The following is a 17,380-nucleotide window of genomic DNA, read 5'->3' as shown; positions in this document are numbered from 1 at the left end:
CACACCACTCACCCCTTCCCACACCCCAACCCCTTGCCCCACCCTGAGCCCCCTCCTGGAGCCAGCACCCCAAATCTCCTCCCACACCCCAACCCCCTGCCCCAGCCCTGAGCCACCTCCCGGAACCAGCAGCCCAAACCCCCTCCTTCACCCCAACCCCCTTCTCCAGCCTGGAGCCCCCTCCTGCACTCAAACTCCCTCCCAGAGCCCACACCCCTCACTCCCTCCTGCACCCCAACCCCCTGCCCCAGCCCTGAGACCCCTCCAGCACCCAAACTCCCTCCCAGATCTTGCACCCTGCACCCCAACCCTGTGCCCCAGGCTCAGCCCAGAGCCCCCTCCCACACTCCGTACCCCTCAGCCCCAGCCCTGAGCCCTCTCCAGCACCCAAACTGCCTCCCAGATCTTGCACCCTGCATCCCCTCCCGCACCCCAATCCCCTGCCCCAGCCCAATGAAAGTGAGTGAGGGTGGGGCAGTGCAAGTGACAGAGGGAGGGGGGATGGAGTGAGAGGCAGGGCCTTGGAGAAGGGGCGGGGCAGGGTGTTTGGGTTTGTGTGATTAGACATTTGGCAACCCTAGCTGTGGGAGACCCTCCACTTCAAGTCTCCCCTCTGCTTGAGAGGAGAAGGGATTTGAACCATGAGTTATCTCATCTCTCAGGAGCATGCTCTAACCATTGAGCTATAGGATAGTCTGATGTGAGCCTCCCTCAGTATCTCCTGTTGAAGCTGTTCCACTGTATATAAATAAAGAGGGAGAGGATCCTTGGTCTCCCATATTCTGTGGGAATTCCCTAGCTCCCAGGCTATAGGGTTATTCTCATGCTTAGGCCCTCTTTCTTTGGTGCTCTCTCTCTCTCTCTCTCTCTCCCCCTCCCTGAGAGAGAGAGAGAGAGAGAGAGAGAGAGCGCACAGCCTGGTGGTGAGAGGTGGCAGACCCCACTTCAAATCCCGCCTCCCCTGGTGGTGACTTGAACCAGGGATTTCCCATGTCCCAGATGTGTGCCCTGACAACTAGGCTAAAAGTTATGAGGGATTGCCGCCGCCACTCCCCAGTCAGTTTTGTGTGAACGAACCTGACAAGCCCAATGGCCTACACATGACCTAGGCGGCTTAATGCCTTTCTTCCCTTTGTTCGTGAAATTAGTCTGGGGCTTAGGTGGGAGATAGGTGCCAGGGTGTCTAGAGAGAGGCAGCAGGGCACACTTTCAGAGACAGAGACATAGACATAGGCACCCAGAGAATTTTCACTTGAAAAACTTAGGCACCTACAGGGTTTGGTGTGGGGAGGGGTGCATCGTAGTGGTGTTGAAACCAGGACTTAGGTGCCTGAAATAGGGACTTAGACATTTAACTCCTGTTGTGCATTAAGACCTTAGGGCTTGTCTACACGAGAAAGTTGTAACAATTTAACTATATTGATATAGCTAAAACAGTACAATCGCTTAGAGTAGATGCAGATATATAGATATAAAGGTGCTTATACTGGTATAGCTCAGTAGTTCTCAACCAGAAGTCCGGGGTCCCCTAGGGGGCCTCAAGCAGGTTTCAGGGAGGCCTCCAAGCAGGGCCAGCATTAGACTCGCTGGGGCCCAGGGCAGAAAGCCAAAGCCCCACCACCTGGGGCTGAAGCTCAGTCCCTGAGCACCGCCACCTGAGGCTGAAGCCTGAGCAATGTAGCTTCGTGGGGGCCCCTGTGGCATGGGGCCCCAGGCAATTGCCCTGCTTGCTATCCCCTAACATGGGCCCTGGCTTTTACATGCAGAAAAGCAGCTGTTGTGGCACAGGTGGGCAGTGGAGTTTTTATAGCATGTGGGAGGGTGAGGGGGGGGCTCAGAAACAAAAAGGTTGAGAACCCCTGATAGAGCTTATTCCCATACAGGAAAAGGAATAAACTGTCCCAGTATAAGTCACCTTTATACTGACATAACTGCATCCACACTAGGGCTTTACCAGTATAACTTTTTCAGTAAAAAAAAATTATACTGTTTTATACTGGTAAAACATTTAAAAGTTCACCTAGTCTAAGGGCCAAATTTTCAAAGGGGCCTCAGCATTGTCTGGAATTTGTATATGTGCAACTTTGTGCGTAAAAATTGTTAGCCACAGAATTCTGTGCACTCCTTGTCCCTAGAAATGTTGATTTTTTTTCCCCTTCCAATGTAAACAGTGGAAGGACTAAATAAAACCTGGTCCAGAGTCTTACCTATTTATGGATGCCCTTATAGTGGCTAATGTTCTCCCCTCTGTGCCCTTTGATGTTAGCATGGGAACTGTTCCATTTGATGTTTAAAGGCTGGGGTCCCATTTTCAAATCTGAGTAAAGTTAGACCATCCAGGTCACTAGCAGCATGTTCTAATCAGCACCTCTATACCCAGACACCCATTTTAGGCCCCAACAGGTCTGCTTCAGTAACCAGGGGTGGGACTTGAGCATCCCAGTACAAAGCCCGTAACACCCATGTTTGAAAATCGCACCGAGTTTGTCAAAAATGGTAGTATTTAATTACTGCATCTAAAACATTAGTGGCATGAAAAACCACTGAAGACCTTGTTTCAAATCCACTAACTTATTTACCAAAACCAATCCATTTCTACATATAGTTTGCAACTGTGCTCATGGAGTATGCAACAGTGGAATTACAGAGGATGGAGGATGTACCTGTTTGTCTGGATACAAAGGGCTTAACTGTGATCAGGGTAAGTATAATGTTTTTCTTCCAGCACAGTCACCAACTTCTTTATGGTGGCTCCTGGTGAGAGCTAAATATATTCATTTAATGCACATGAAAGTACAGCAGCAAAATATACACCCCAACTCAAACCCTGTCACATCTAAACCTAGCGAAGACCCATTATCATTATCACTGCATCATTACATCATTGATCACCACTAACAGTGGCCACATCACCACTCAACAGTGCCTTGCTCATCTATACTCTGCATTGGTTCTTGAACAGCAGAAGGATTGAGTGTAATGTTCATTAGTGTGATGTTCAGCCACAGTATAACCTTTTGCCTTCTTTCTCTCCAGCAATACCTGAGTGTGAGGCCTTACAGTGCCCTGAAAACTCCAGATGCTCTATTTCTAGTGAAGATGAAACCAAATTGGAGTGTACATGTCTTCCCAATTACCATGGAGATGGTAAACAATGCGAACGTAAGTAGCTGTGAAGCCTGGTGGGCCATGGCCACCTAGTTTGCTTCCATAAAATCAGCCCAGGTGAACAACAATTTACATTTGCTGAGAGAGGTCCCACCACATGGTGACTCAGCTGCATGACTGATCCCAAATACAAACATTACAGACAAATCGAGCGCATGCTACTTTTGGGTAATTATTAATTTGTTTTATTAATGTTTTTCAAGCTATCAACCCGTGCTTAAAAAAGGTCTGTGATCCGAATGCTTATTGCACCTATCTTGGACCTAATCGTCATAAATGTGTTTGCCAAGAAGGTTACAGAGGGGATGGCCAAGTCTGCTTACCAATAGATCCTTGCCAAAAGATGTTCGGAAATTGCCCTACAGAGTCTACCATTTGCAGATATGATGGTCCAGGAAAGGTAAGTACTGAACTGGCGCCCATGGCATTTCCAAAATCAACTGACTAGGACCAAGAATGGTTTTTCCCTGTGAGGAGACAGTCTTGCCTAATGGATAAAGCTCTCGACAGGCACTTGGGTTCTGTTCCCAGCTCTGCCGTGGCCTGCTGGGTGACCTTGGGCAAGTCACTTTCTCTTTCTGTACCCTGTATCCCCGGTTTACAAAAGGGGGAGATGATACCAACCTCCTTTATAAAGCACTTTGAGATCTACTGATGCAAGAGCACTGTACAAGAGCTAGGTATTATTTATTCTGCTGGCTACCTGAGATAAACAGTCTGTAGTAAAATTCCCTCCATTGATCAAGTGAGGCTTTCAAAGGTCTCACCTGTTCTAAATAGACATTAATGTTCCCACAGCACTTTTTTTTAAGAGGTGGGGCTTGCTTGGAGTCCTTGCCCATAAATTTTGCCTGCGCCTAACTATTTTGCAGTCCCCTGTGTGCTGGTTTGTTGGCCTTCACTATTCGGGGGGGGGGGGGGGGGGGGGCTGCATTTCAGTGATGTTATATGCATATAATGTAGTTTATTAAATGCTTTGTGATCTTTTGCAGGAAGAAAAGGTCTATGTGAACACTGATTATAAATTTGACCTATCGGCACTGATTTTAATAAATACCGCCTTGTAAGGCAATGGCACCTAAATAATTTTATTTCTTTTTTAAGGATATCATTTGAAAGCCAGAAATTTTCTAGGATGGATAAAATCTAGAAAAGGGTTGAATAAATCTGGATAAGCCTCATATATGCATCTGAATTTGCTGGGTGCTTACCTGAGCCTTTTGAAGTTATCTTTAAATCCTTGCCCTGGCTTTTGTGACAGAAAAATGCTGAAAATAGGAAGTCACTAATGAAATCTGAAATACAAGCTAACTTTTGTCTTTCTCCCCGATTTAGTCCCACTGTGAATGCAAAGAACATTACAGAAATTTAGTACCTGGAAAAGGATGCAGTATGACAGATATCTGTGAGACTAACAACACATGCCATAAAAATGCAAAATGCACTACGGTTGCGCCGGGACAAATTGTGTAAGTCTTTTTCCTTCTTAAATCTTAAATATTTTATTCAGTAAATAGGCTATTAAGGAAAAAGAGATGGCAGAGCAATTCTTAGTGTATCACTGACAGTTTCTTTACAAAGTAACTTTATAAAACTTTGTAGCATATTAGATTGTGCTACTAGTGCAGGAATAATGCTTGGTACAGTATCAGGAACAGCAAGATAGTTGAGTGTTGCGAGAAGAGAGTGTTCATATGACATTGTATTTATATTGCTCATTTCTAGCTTGATCCAGTGTCCATTGAAGTAAATGGGAGCTCTTTCACTGATTTCAATAGGTTTTGGATCAAACAAGTACGGTGGTATCGTAGATGGAGGCACAGTATATTAGCAAAGAATTATACAGTATAACGCTACAGAGAATATGTACTGTAGCTTAATGCAAAACCTTAGAACACAGTATTACACCAAAGAGTTAAACTATAACTCTTTTCACTCTCCAGAGACGTTGTAATATAACTAATGTTTGGTTTATAAGAGTTTATTTGTAGTGTTGCTTTTTAGGATTACAATATGGCTGATAAAACAGGGTAATAATTCCTGTCTGGTGTCAAAAATACTTTCCATATAGGGGTTCACACTTAGCATAAAGGCAATTCTTGGTTTAAGAAGAGGACATCTTATCAATTTTTTGCATTCTCATGCTGGTTGTCCTAACAATATTAATGGAACTTTTCTATTATAAATGACTGTGCATTTAGTACAAGTTTATACAGAATGTTTCTCTGCCCACCTGTGGAGCAGGTTACACAGCCTCTTCTCTGTACCTCATGATCTACTTTGTGATAACGACACAGAAGTAGAACTGGGTGGGAAACAGTTTTCCTATCCTGTGAGAGTTTGAGATTTAAAACAAAAATAAATTCTCAAAAAAATTCACAAACCAAAAATCTGAAAAAAAAATTCAAATCAGGTCAAACAAAATGTTTCATTTTCATAATTTTGAAATGGTTTGGTTTTATTTTTACCTTTTAAATATTTTTATTTACATTTTTTCTATGAATTCATTAGATTTCAAATCAAAAAGTGGTTTCAAATTCAAAATGGGACTTTTCATTGAGAAAATATTGAAATTGGATGTTTTGACAATTTCAGTTGGATTTTTTTTTTCAAAATTAGTTCAAAATGGGAATTTCTTAAAACAAAAATAATTCAAACTTCAGCCCTGCAGAGGACTTTCAGTTACATAAGCCCACAACGTGGCCTGAGTAGAAGGAGCAGTAGAGAGTAGTAACAGAGCAGTAAAGTACAGATCAGATCAGTAATTTATGCAATAGGGAATGAAGCTGAAAATATTTATAAATCATTTGCCTTCACTGAATAAAGAGAAACAGATAACTATGACTTCTTTCTTTAAAAGTCTGCTGGTCATTTCATACCACTAAAGAATAGACACATGAATGGTATTACTTTTACCAAAGGAACAGAGGCCCAGGGAAAGCAGGGAAACCTTTTAGTCCCTGTATGAACAAGCGGAGCATTATGATTTTATTGGTAAGGAAGATCACAGGAGATCATCTATTAGGTGGGATTTGAAACAGAAAACTCTTAGAAAATTTAATATCTGGGCTAACTCTGGAACCAGCATTGCAACTCTGGCACTAGTCTAACTAGTAAAAATAAAGTTCACCCAACAAGAAAGTAGTAGAAAGTAAAATGAATGATGTCCAGGGGTTTTCTTTCATGCTTTATCATTTTTCATTTTGCCACTTGAACTTTTCAAGAGTTGAAGGGTTTTTATTTTACATTTTCCAACTCAGAAAAAAACAAATCCCTCTGAACATCATTTGATTACATTCTGTGGCAAAAAGAGAGATGGGAGGGAATTCTAGATGTCCCCAAAAAGCTGGACATTTTTGAAAAGATTGAAACTTCCAGTTTGTGGGGAAAGCCATTTATAGTCAAACAAAAAAAGATTTGAATGCAAATTGTGATAGCGAGATGTGGGCACGGCCCTAATAAAGCGCTACCGAGGCTGCTGTTGTATCACAAGTATAGAGGGAAGTGATGCCACTGTTTTGTGTTTGACTGTAGCTCAAATTTTAAACCTATTTGTCTCTGACTTCCAGCTCTTCTTCCTTTGTTACCCTTGAAAATAAGCTATTGTGGTTGCCCTGAGCTAGACCCAGAATGTTTTGTTGCTCTCTCATAACTGGAAATTGTAAGCTTCCATTGTGTCACCTCCTTTTTTTAATGCACATTTGTACGGCTGGTGTGCTGACTCAGTCACTTCAGCTTCCTGGGGAAGCTCTGTGCTTAGAGGAAGACACCGTACCTGTAGTTTGGGGGTTATGAAATAGCAGTAGCTTGGAAACAGACTATTGCTGTCTGTTTCTGTTCCCACATAGGTCTTTTCTGCACTAGTGTTAAAAAAAAATTAAAGAACATTTCTTCAAGACAGAAGTTCCATACAGCTATGCCGTTGAAGGCCACTAAGACACTTCAGCTGATGCAGAATATGGCAGCTCAGCTAGTTCACAGGGCTGGTTATTGGGAGCACATTCGATTGTAACCTCTTTGGGGCAATGCCAAGCAAAATGGGGCCCTCAATCTTTGCCCTCTAGCTGGAGCATATAAACCTCTTCCCTGACTTTTCTCTTCTGCTTTTTTACTTCTCTCTATTTTGACTCTGTTCCTAAAATAAAAAACACTGATTAAGTAGCCACACCTCTTTCCTGTATGCAGGGGCTAAAGTATGGGGGAGAAGCAGGGAAACTCTCTCTCTCTTCTCTGATAAAAGGAGAGAGAGATACTTTCCCACTCCCTAGCTTGGGTAAGCAGCACTCCCCCACAACTCCCATCCCTCCACGACTGGTGCAGTGAGTCTTCCCCATTCTGTTTCATTCCCACAACAAAGATTAAAAAATAACCATGCCTGGTTTGCATTAGGCCTCTTTCTCCCTAGCTGTTCCCCTCCCTAATGGAAAACAGTGGATTGAAACAGACTCATTCAAAGTAAAACAAACACATCCATACACATTGAAAGACTTTACAGATTGCACCAGGTACATGCTCCAAACAAGAGACAAAAGTTACCCCATATAGGCAACTCCCTGGCTGCTCCCTGCCCCAACGCACAGAGATAAATTAAGTCATTTAAAAGGCAAGGGAAGTTCAAATTGGAAGCTTTGCTCCCAAGCAGAAACTATAATTGCAAAATCTTTATTTCTGCAGCACCCAAATCCAAACCAAAAAATTGGCTTCTAACTCCATTCTGCACAGCGAGAGGTGGTATTTTTCTGAATAAATTAAATTAAATTTCAAACCACAATGCACAGCCCACATTTCTAAGCGCACCGTGACTCTAGAAACGACCACAAATGAATGTGGTCAACAATCTCTTCCTTGACAAGCCTTTGCTGTAAAAGAAGGCAGCATTAATTTACAAGTCTTAATCTGATTTCTGTATTATTTCAAAAACTGCTTCTCCTGCCAAGTTGTTTCTCAGCTTTTTTTAAAGCCCAGATTCTAGGAAACTCTGAATTCTTGCACCCACAGCCTGAGACTTGCCCAACCATTCCCCTTCCCCCACAGAAAGAAGGGTTCAGCCCCAAATGTTTCAAGGCAAAGAGGACCAGTGCCTCTGCAGCAGATCTGGAGTCCTCTGCTCCCCACTCAGGCTCTGTGGCAGTGCAGATGCCCTAGGGGTCCTCTTAAAGAGGGGGAGGGGTCACCAGCATAGAGGGCTCCCAGGAAAAGTAATACGGCCATTAGTCTGAATTAACGTTCCTGCTGTTTTTCCACTGCATTTGGTAGATGGCAATACACAGGCCCCTTTGATCACAATCCCAGATCTCCTTCCAAACTTCTAGTTCTCCAGACTCAGGGATGACTCGGTGGACTTTAGGGCAAGAAGGGTATTACCATGGAGGTAGCTGTCAGCGGGGACAGAGCACTATCTGGTTCAGGATTAACACTACGCTACATGTGTGTGGGGGGGTGATTAGCAGAAGATGTGCATGTGTAATAAATATAAATAGGAGGTGGACACCTTGAGGTTGTTTGATCATATAAAGAAGATTCTTTTGATTGTGTGGAATAACACTCCTTTAATGATGCTTGTAGAAAACTCAGCCAGATGAATCATTAAATACGAGGCTCATCTGATAATGTAACTTGCTTGAGACTTAACTGGGAAGGGTGCTATGGTTGACTTTTTAATTTCAGCCACGGTCGCTGCTTAAACCACACAGAGGAGCCTGCAGGCAATCTACCAAGTGCAAAATATCAGTGGCAGCATTAGTGAAGATGGCAACCTAGGAAGATTTTCACAATCAACTAATGATTTTGTGTGCCCAACTTGAAACACCTTAAAGGGGTCTGATTTTCAGAAAGAATTGAGCATCTGCCCTCCTAATAATCAAGCCCCTTCAAGGTGTCTCAAAGTTGGGCACCCAAAATTGCTACTTGCTTTTGAAAAACCGTGACCATTTATGTACACTAGCAGCTACTCAAGAAACATTTGTGGTTGTGCAGTTGTAGCAGTACAAGGTCTAACATCCTCTGGAGGGTGGAGCCTCTAGCGGGCAACCTGATTGGGTAGTTGAACAGCTGCTACATTCCATCCAATAGAGAGCAGTAGCGCACACATTGAGGACGGACAGAAACCCACACTATGAAAGCGTGTGATTTCATATCATGATGACTGTAGAAGAACTATGCTAAACCATCAGTAATGCTGACAAAAATAACTGCCAATATGTAACCGAGATACAGTGTACATTATGGCAGATAAAAACATGGCTTCAAATGTATGTATCTGCAGCTTGGTGATCAGCGAGCTCATATCAAACCTCTTTATAGACAAGACCAGAGAAGTTTAGCTTAAAGAAACTATAAAATCTGGCAAATAGACTTTAATTTTGGAACTCTATCTTTGCTTCAATGTCATGTGGCTTCAGTTTCATCACCTTGTGTGGTCTTGTGCTAAGATAGGACACAAACACTGTTACTGCAGTGAAGTAAAATTACTGCTGGTCGAATAATATTTGGAGATATACCTATCTCATAGAACTGGAAGGGACCTTGAAAGGTCATTGAGTCTAGTCCCCTGCCTTCACTAGGAGGACCAAGTACTGATTTTGCCCCAGATCCCTAAATGGTCCCCTCAAGGATTGAACTCACAACGCTGGGTTTAGTAGGCCAATGTGCAAACCACTGAGCTATCCCTCCACCCCTGAATAAATGTATTAACTTTATATGATAAGTGACAGAAAACTGAGGAATCATTTATTAATCACGTGCTATTTGACAGTCTGTAGAACTGATCAAAAAGGGAAATGAAATATATTTGCAGATCATCAAAATGTTGGAACTCAGATAAGTGATTCCCAACAATTCAATTAGGTCTGGTTAAAATTTTACTGATACAACAGTATCTGTATCCAACTGATGCTGAAAGTAAATTTTGTTCTTTTCACAGGTGTACTTGCCGGAAGGGTTATGTAGGTGATGGGTTTGTATGCTATGGGAATATAATGGAACGCATCAGAGACCTGAACACTGAACCGGGAGGACAGTGGCAAGGAAAACTGACATCTGCCATAGCACTCATTGGTAGGTACCTAAGGAAAAGAATGCAGATTTAGTCTGAAGAGCTGTCAGCACAGAAACAACATTTAGCCTGAAGCCTAGAAATTCCCAAGACTACCAGAAGTGTGAGGGTACCTCACTCTGTCCCTGTTAACTAGCCCTTGAAGTATATAGTGTTTCATTACTTTAGTCAGGCTGAGTGACAGCTGATTGCAATGGCTCTGGCAAGCCTTCTAGAAGAATACCATGTGAATTAAGACAAGTCTCAGCCCAAATTCTGAAATTAAGAATGAGAACACAATTTCTGTGTGGAAAAAGAGGCTCCTCTTCCACTGATCTCACTTGAGTCTATTCTTCTAATCACTTTGAGAGAGGGCTCCAAAAGGTGGCTCTTGAACTTGCTTATTTTGATACATTCTGCATTTAGATCTCACCTTGGTGGGCTTCCAGAGCACATGGGCTGGAGGACCTCCCTAATTGGAGGGCTTAGAAAAGGAAAGAAGAATCACAGTTTATATTTGTTTAAGGAATACATTTCTAGCTCGATTCCTTGCAAAAAGAGCCTTGAAAATGCAAACTGGTGTAAACCAATCACTAGAGTTGAAGGCTCGTTAATGAATTTTCACTAAGATCACAGGTAACTTGGCGTCCAGTCACACCTACTTACAACTGGCCTTTGGGGCTGAAAATACTATTGCCACAGGTCCTTCAAATGAGTACACAGCCATTGGAAGCAGCTGTTCCCGGGCTACCTCTAACAGCACTAGGATTGCAGCAAGATTCCTATTAGCCACCTACTCATGGCTAAACGCTTCTACAGAGCAGACAGTAGGATTCTCTGACTATCTGTGGCAGCTCAGTAGTGTGAAAGGAAGCATAGATCGTTCAGTAGACTCAAAGAGACTGAGACCGTGTCAGATTCAGCTCTGACACAGAGATTTTTATAGATAAGATGACACTTAACATTTCCACAGCACCTCCCACTGAAGGAGCTGAAAGCGTTTTATAAATATTAAACAAATATAAACCCCCTTTGAGGTAGGGAGGTGTTCTTATCCTCATTCAACAGAGGCATAAAATGAAGCACAGAGAAGTAAAGTGATTTTCTTAAAGTCAGACAGTGGGGTCAAAGATATAGCTGGGTATACATGGAATCCTGACTTCCAGCATCTTGCTCTATCTACTTTTAATGCTACATTTACTTTGCTACCACTATACAAAACAGCTGTTATTGTACTGCATACTGTCAAATCATATGTTATGCTGATGGCACAAGCCAGATGAAATGATACATGTTACAGACAGAACAAAGACCTACCACTATATTCGGTCATAATTTCCAACCCCTTGCCAAGGCAGCTTGATACTTTGTGCAGTCTAATGATATCAGGAAAAAATATACAATCCCACAAGTGAGCTACAGCTTTGGCCATTATAAAGCAGATGTGCTGCTGAAATTTTGGCATTTCTGATGTTTTTAATTCTGTTACTAAAAGAGGAATGGGGGGGGGAGGCCTGGCTGGAAGTGGAGGAAAACAGGAAGGATGGTGACAGTGGAGGGAACTGCTGGAGAGAAGAGAGCAAAGAATTTGGAAGCTAGGCAGATTCTTCATATGAAGTACAGAGCTGTGTTTGGTGAATAAAATGAAATGTGACTTATTTGTGAACTGCCTTTTCTAAAGGAGACTGATGGGAAAAAATCTAGGATGCTTTTGGTTTTGCAAAGCCAAACTCCATACCCAGGATGGCTTGCATCTGGATCCCATTTTATCGGAATCCAAAAAGTTCAGGTGGCTGAGTAAGCCAGTTATTGCAAGCATCTCACAAGGAGGGCAACGAAAATACATTGTCTTCTGTCACAATCTTAAAAAACTGAAGCTATGGACAGATAGTCCCAAAATGATGTTACATGTCTGCGTTAAATCCCTAAAAGCAGGAAATACAGAGATAAATTATTTGCATAATCCTCTTCACTATGCTCAGTTGTAATAAATCTGTGCAAGGTTCTGAATGCCTCCCCAGAGAAGAATGGGAAGATCCTACATTTGGCTAAGGATAAAATGTGGTAATTTTTGCCAATAGACCTACTTTTTTCAGTGAAAATAGGAATATTTTGCATCTGGGTTATTTGCCAGAGTTTCACCTCATTTGTTGTGCTGTATATTCCCCTACTCTTGGTCCAATCTTTACCTATCCTTTAATCCTTTAGATATGTCAATGTCCGGCGGGACAGTGGGAACGACTGACAGCAGTTTTAGGTGTCAGTAACATCAAATAGATGACTTGAAGCTAGCAGGCACAGACATTGTTCAGTTATTTAGGGCAACAGAGCCATAGGGTGGTCTCTAAATCCAGGCCTTGTGCTCCAAAAAAAAAAAAAAACCGAAGATTGTATTGTGACTCAAGCATAACAAAATTTCAATATGGTCCAAAGAATAGGTCACTAGACTGGCAGTCAGGGCAGCTGGTCCTATTCCTGCTTCTGCCACTGACCTGCTGTGTAAGCTTGGACAAGTCACATTCCCCTCTCTGTGCCTATGCTTTCCCTCCCGCCCCGTGTCTGTCTTGGCTAATTAGACTAAGATCCTGTGTGTCACTATGGGTATGTCTACACTGCAGCTGGGAGGTGGTATAATTCCCAGCTCAGGTAGACATATATATGCTTGCCTTGTTCAAGCTAGTGGCAGCATGGGCAGCAGTTCATGCCAGCTCTCTGAATACAGTCCATCCAAGACCTTAGGTTGGTATGTAACCCATGCCTGCTTGATGTGAAACTCTGTCCCCCTCTAGTGGCACCTAGACCAACTAGAGATTAATGAGCCTGTTACAGCCTTGGCTAAAAGCCAGGTATCTTTTGGTTCACACATTAAGCTCCAGAGGTCCCCGGTTTGATCCTCACTGATGACAACTGGGGTCTGTCGGTGTTACATGTACACGGACATCTAGCCTGAGCTGCCACCACAGCCACACTGCTATTTTGAGGGTGCTGGCTAGCATGTCTATGTCTGCCCAAGCTGAGAATTACACCTCCCATCTGCAGGGTAGACATATGTGTTTATACAGTGCCCAGCATAATGGAGTCCTGATCTTGGCTGGTGCTTTTTGGTACTGCTGTAAAACAAAAAATAACATTGAGACAACAAGCCATCTTTCCCCTTAACCAATCCTGGGGCATGAATGTTCCCCTTCATTTTGCCAGCACTGAGAACCTATGCCATATGCATGTTAACTGCACAGGTGACTTTGCTTTACACATTAACTGCATGTTAATATCTTTTAAAGAATAAAAAGTAAATAACCTGCACATTCTGCATCTTCCAGTCAAATTATAACGTCTAAAACTACATTTGTGTATTTATTCTAGAGTACACAATACCTGTGATAAACTCCAAAAAGACAAACGTGCTCTGTCAGGAAACTTTTACTGTTGTGTTATAATTGGAGTTGGGTGAATAACGGATTTTTTGGTTCGCTGCCAGTTCTGAAAAAAACAGGAAAAAAGTCATTTTGACCCGAATTAAATACAAAAACAAACATTTCGCATTGAACAAACATTTAATTCAACTAGAAATGTTTTGTTTCTGGGCATTTTTAAAGGGCTAGATTCACAAAACAGCTGGAGGAGGTGTTGGTGCTTATAACCTTTAATCTAGTGGCTAAGGTACTCACCTGGGATGTGGGAGACTCAGGTTTGAATTCCTGCTCTGAAACAGGGACTTAACACAAGGCTCCTCCCATCCCAGGTGACTGCCCTAACCACCAGGCTATAGAACCCTTCTCACAGGGGCTCAATGTCTTTTCTAGTATTTTATATACAGTGAAACAGCTTCAATAGGCGAGACCGAATCCTATCCCAAATTCAAATCTAGGTCTCCCACATCCTAAGTGAAGTCCCCAATCACTGAGCTAAAGGTTACAGGTGCTCCTCCTTCTCCATTGTTGTCTAAGTCCCCTTGTGAATCTAGCACCCAAAAATTGTTGGCCAAAACTATTTAGCAAATTCACGACAAACTCACAAATGGTTTTGGTTTGAACAGAACAAAAGTGCATTTTTCACTCAGCTGTGTTATAATTTTAAACCTCTGAAAACAGGGCTTAATAGTGAAACTGTTAAAGGACTTAACCATAGAATCAGTGCAGTGAAACTGCTGTTTTGAAAATGATGTGTCACCGTGAATAGCAAATTAACTTTTATTACCTAGCTATGTGTTCTCTGGTATTTGCACTACCAGCAGTTAATTGGCAACTCCCCAGGGGGCCGTATTTATTTCAAATAGCAAGCCTGTTCCTGGACAGAAACTAATACAAGGCTGAGGAAACCCAATTTTCAAGACTTGCACTGGGTTCTGTTCCATGGAAGCTGGACGACCAAAAACAGTTCTAAATGTGCTTGCCTCACCATATATAGTAGGTGCAGTGATGATTTGGATTCCATCCATAATTTGCTGCTCATATTCCAGGCCAATCACCAAGTTATTTAGCTGTTAAATTTTAACAATCACAGGTATTGTTATTCTGCTTTTTTGGCACTGACAGTACACTTTACATTTTACAGAACATAGAACACACAATCCATCATGGTATTCATTTTGTCATTTGTTTTTTCTTGTAAGAAAATGTCTACGAATGGCCTCTAAGTAGTCTTGGACCCTTTACTGTTTTACTGCCAACAAACAAGGGATTCAAAGGAATTAATGTAAGTGCGGGGGGGGGGTTAAATGTCAAAAATCAGATTTGTATGATATTTTGGATCCCATACAACCTTTTCAAACTTGTATGATTTAACACTGATTGTATGTGTCTAGGAGTCAAGACTAAACCTTCCACACTTGAAAGAGAAACAAAAAAAAAAAAAGTCTGTTGTTTTGAGACAAGATCGGAGAGGTAACATCTTTTATGGGACCAATTTTTTTTGGTGAGAGAGGCAAGCTTTTGAGCTTACACAGAGCTCCTCTTTCAGTCTCCTTTATTTTTTGAGTCTGGCTACAATGCAATGTTACTTTAAATCTTTAGGTTTGTTACTTCCATTTATCCCTATATTATATATATATAAAAAAAAAAACACAATTATTTACAACAAAAAAAATTTCTAAGGCCAAGATTTTAAAAAATGAATGCCTAAATTTAGGCCTCTAAGTGGGGCTAGTCAAAATATTTTCAATGAAAAAATTTCTACCAAAACTAAAAAGCTTTTTATTTTGATGACAATTTTTCACACTATTTTTTCTGTTTTGTTTCAAACTGAAAATTGCCAGGTTTGGGGGGAATCTTCCTACATTTCTCTCCCTTTTTTTCCCCACTGGGATAGACAGGGATGCAAAGGGAGAGAAAGTGGGGAGGAAACAAAACACAAAAAGCAAAACAAAACAAAAATGAATTTGATTCATTCCATCAAAAAATTCAACATTTTGAAGGAAATTAAAATTTTTGCCAAAATTTCTTTTGTTAAAAACAGTGAAAAATTTTCAACCAGCTCTATTTCTGCATCTATATTTAGGTGCCTAAATAAATGAGCTGATTTTCAAAGTGTTGACCATCCAGCTATTCCTTTGAAGTCAGTGGGACTACTCACATGCTTAAGATTAAGCATGGGTATAAAGTGTATGAGTCAGAGAGACTCCCATTGATTTCAGTGGGCCTTGGATCAGGTCCAGAAGGCTCCTCATTTCAGGAAGTACTATGTACTGAATTAACCATATGGGGATTCAGACACATCCATTGCAAAAATAGATGGACAGAGCATGAACTCATCGGGGGGTTTATTCTGTTTGTTAATAAAGCCTGTAATGTAACGAAAGAAATCACTGTCTTTTTGCTCTTCTAGATAAAGGACCTTCTGAACAACAAGGAGAATGCCCAGTACTTTGTAAAACTCCATATAATTGCTGGTCAGCTGAACACCAATAGCTTGAATAATATAGATACAATTTACACCTTGACTGGAAAGCCAGGGGAGATATTAAAAGGTGATAAGGTAAGAGTGGGTCTAAATTTTGCTATGACAGTAGCACCAGCAGGGGGCTTCTTGCTTCTTTTATTTAACAAGGAGAATGACAGTCCCATTCAATCTGAGAGAGGAGGGTGCAGTTAGATTTCTGGCTAGGAAATGCAGTCCTGTACAATAGCCAGAGTCCAAACGTTCATAGAATCATAGAATATCAGGGTTGGAAGGGACCTCAAGAGGCCATCTAGTCCAACTCCCTGCTCAAATCAGGACCAATCCCCAGACAGATTTTTGCCCCAGATCCCTAAATGGCCCCCTCAAGGATTGAACTCACAACCCTGGGTTTAGCAGGCCAAAGAAGGCAAGGGTGAAATCCTGGCCCCATTGAAGCCAACAGCAATGCTCCTTTTGACTTTGGCTGAGGCAGGAATTCACTCTTAGAATTCCAGAGTAACGTAACGGCTAACGAAGAAGCTCTTATTGATTAGTAAAGATGTTCTTTAAAATAAAGTCCTTGTAAACACAGAGACATGGCTTGCCCAGACAGCATACTACCCTCCACCACAGTGATAAGCATGATACAAGAATCTCAATCAAATAGTAAGGAAAACAGAGTGGAGACCATTCAGATGGTGATAGAAGATTGCAGGCAGAGCCCTGTAGCTCTGTATGGAAGAGAGCAACCACAGCGGAATTATAGACCCTGTGGTCCATTGAGCCACAATTTGGTCACCCTTTTGAAACACATTCAAAATAAGTCATCAATATAAATAAAATCAATATGGCAAGAGTATTCTGAAAAAGGTGGGGTAAAGTACATCCCCTGTGCAACTCCAGTGATGTAAATTTGGAGTTTCGCTATGGATGATTTGACCTCATTTTCATATGGATGTGTACTACATTTAAAAACTCTTTTTAAAAGCAGGTAGTGTTGTTCATAGCCAAACAAATCTCTCTTGATTTCTTAAGCCTGTCTGATGACTGAAATCCAGCTCTCCATATTTATTTCTAGCATCTAAGGGTACATCTGCACTTAAACCGCTATAGCAGTGTTTCTCAAACTGGGATCACCGCTTGTGCAGGGAAAGCCCCTGGCGGGCCGGGCCGGTTTGTTTACCTGCCCCATCCGCAGGTCCGGCCAATCGCGGCTCCCACTGGCTGCGGTTCGCTGCTGCAGGCCAATGGGAGCTGCTGGAAGCGGCGTGGGCCGAGGGACGTACTGGCTGCCGCTTCCAG

At 42.1% G+C, this 17,380-nt stretch overlaps 1 protein-coding gene across 1 annotated transcript in view; it reads left to right on the top strand.

Moving 5' to 3' along the window:
• STAB2 (stabilin 2) overlaps nucleotides 1–17,380 on the top strand; it is a 139,260-nt gene that overhangs the window by 15,927 nt on the left and 105,953 nt on the right. The window contains exons 6-12 of the mRNA XM_034778700.1: nucleotides 2,606–2,701; nucleotides 3,037–3,162; nucleotides 3,372–3,568; nucleotides 4,504–4,637; nucleotides 10,091–10,224; nucleotides 14,814–14,896; nucleotides 16,025–16,174. Coding sequence (XP_034634591.1) covers nucleotides 2,606–2,701; nucleotides 3,037–3,162; nucleotides 3,372–3,568; nucleotides 4,504–4,637; nucleotides 10,091–10,224; nucleotides 14,814–14,896; nucleotides 16,025–16,174 — 920 coding nt within the window. The remainder of the gene's footprint in view (nucleotides 1–2,605; nucleotides 2,702–3,036; nucleotides 3,163–3,371; nucleotides 3,569–4,503; nucleotides 4,638–10,090; nucleotides 10,225–14,813; nucleotides 14,897–16,024; nucleotides 16,175–17,380) is intronic.

Source organism: Trachemys scripta, chromosome 1 (assembly GCF_013100865.1).
Source record: "Trachemys scripta elegans isolate TJP31775 chromosome 1, CAS_Tse_1.0, whole genome shotgun sequence".
Taxonomy (NCBI): Eukaryota; Metazoa; Chordata; order Testudines; family Emydidae; genus Trachemys; species Trachemys scripta.
This window is presented reverse-complemented; position numbering and strand designations above follow the sequence as displayed.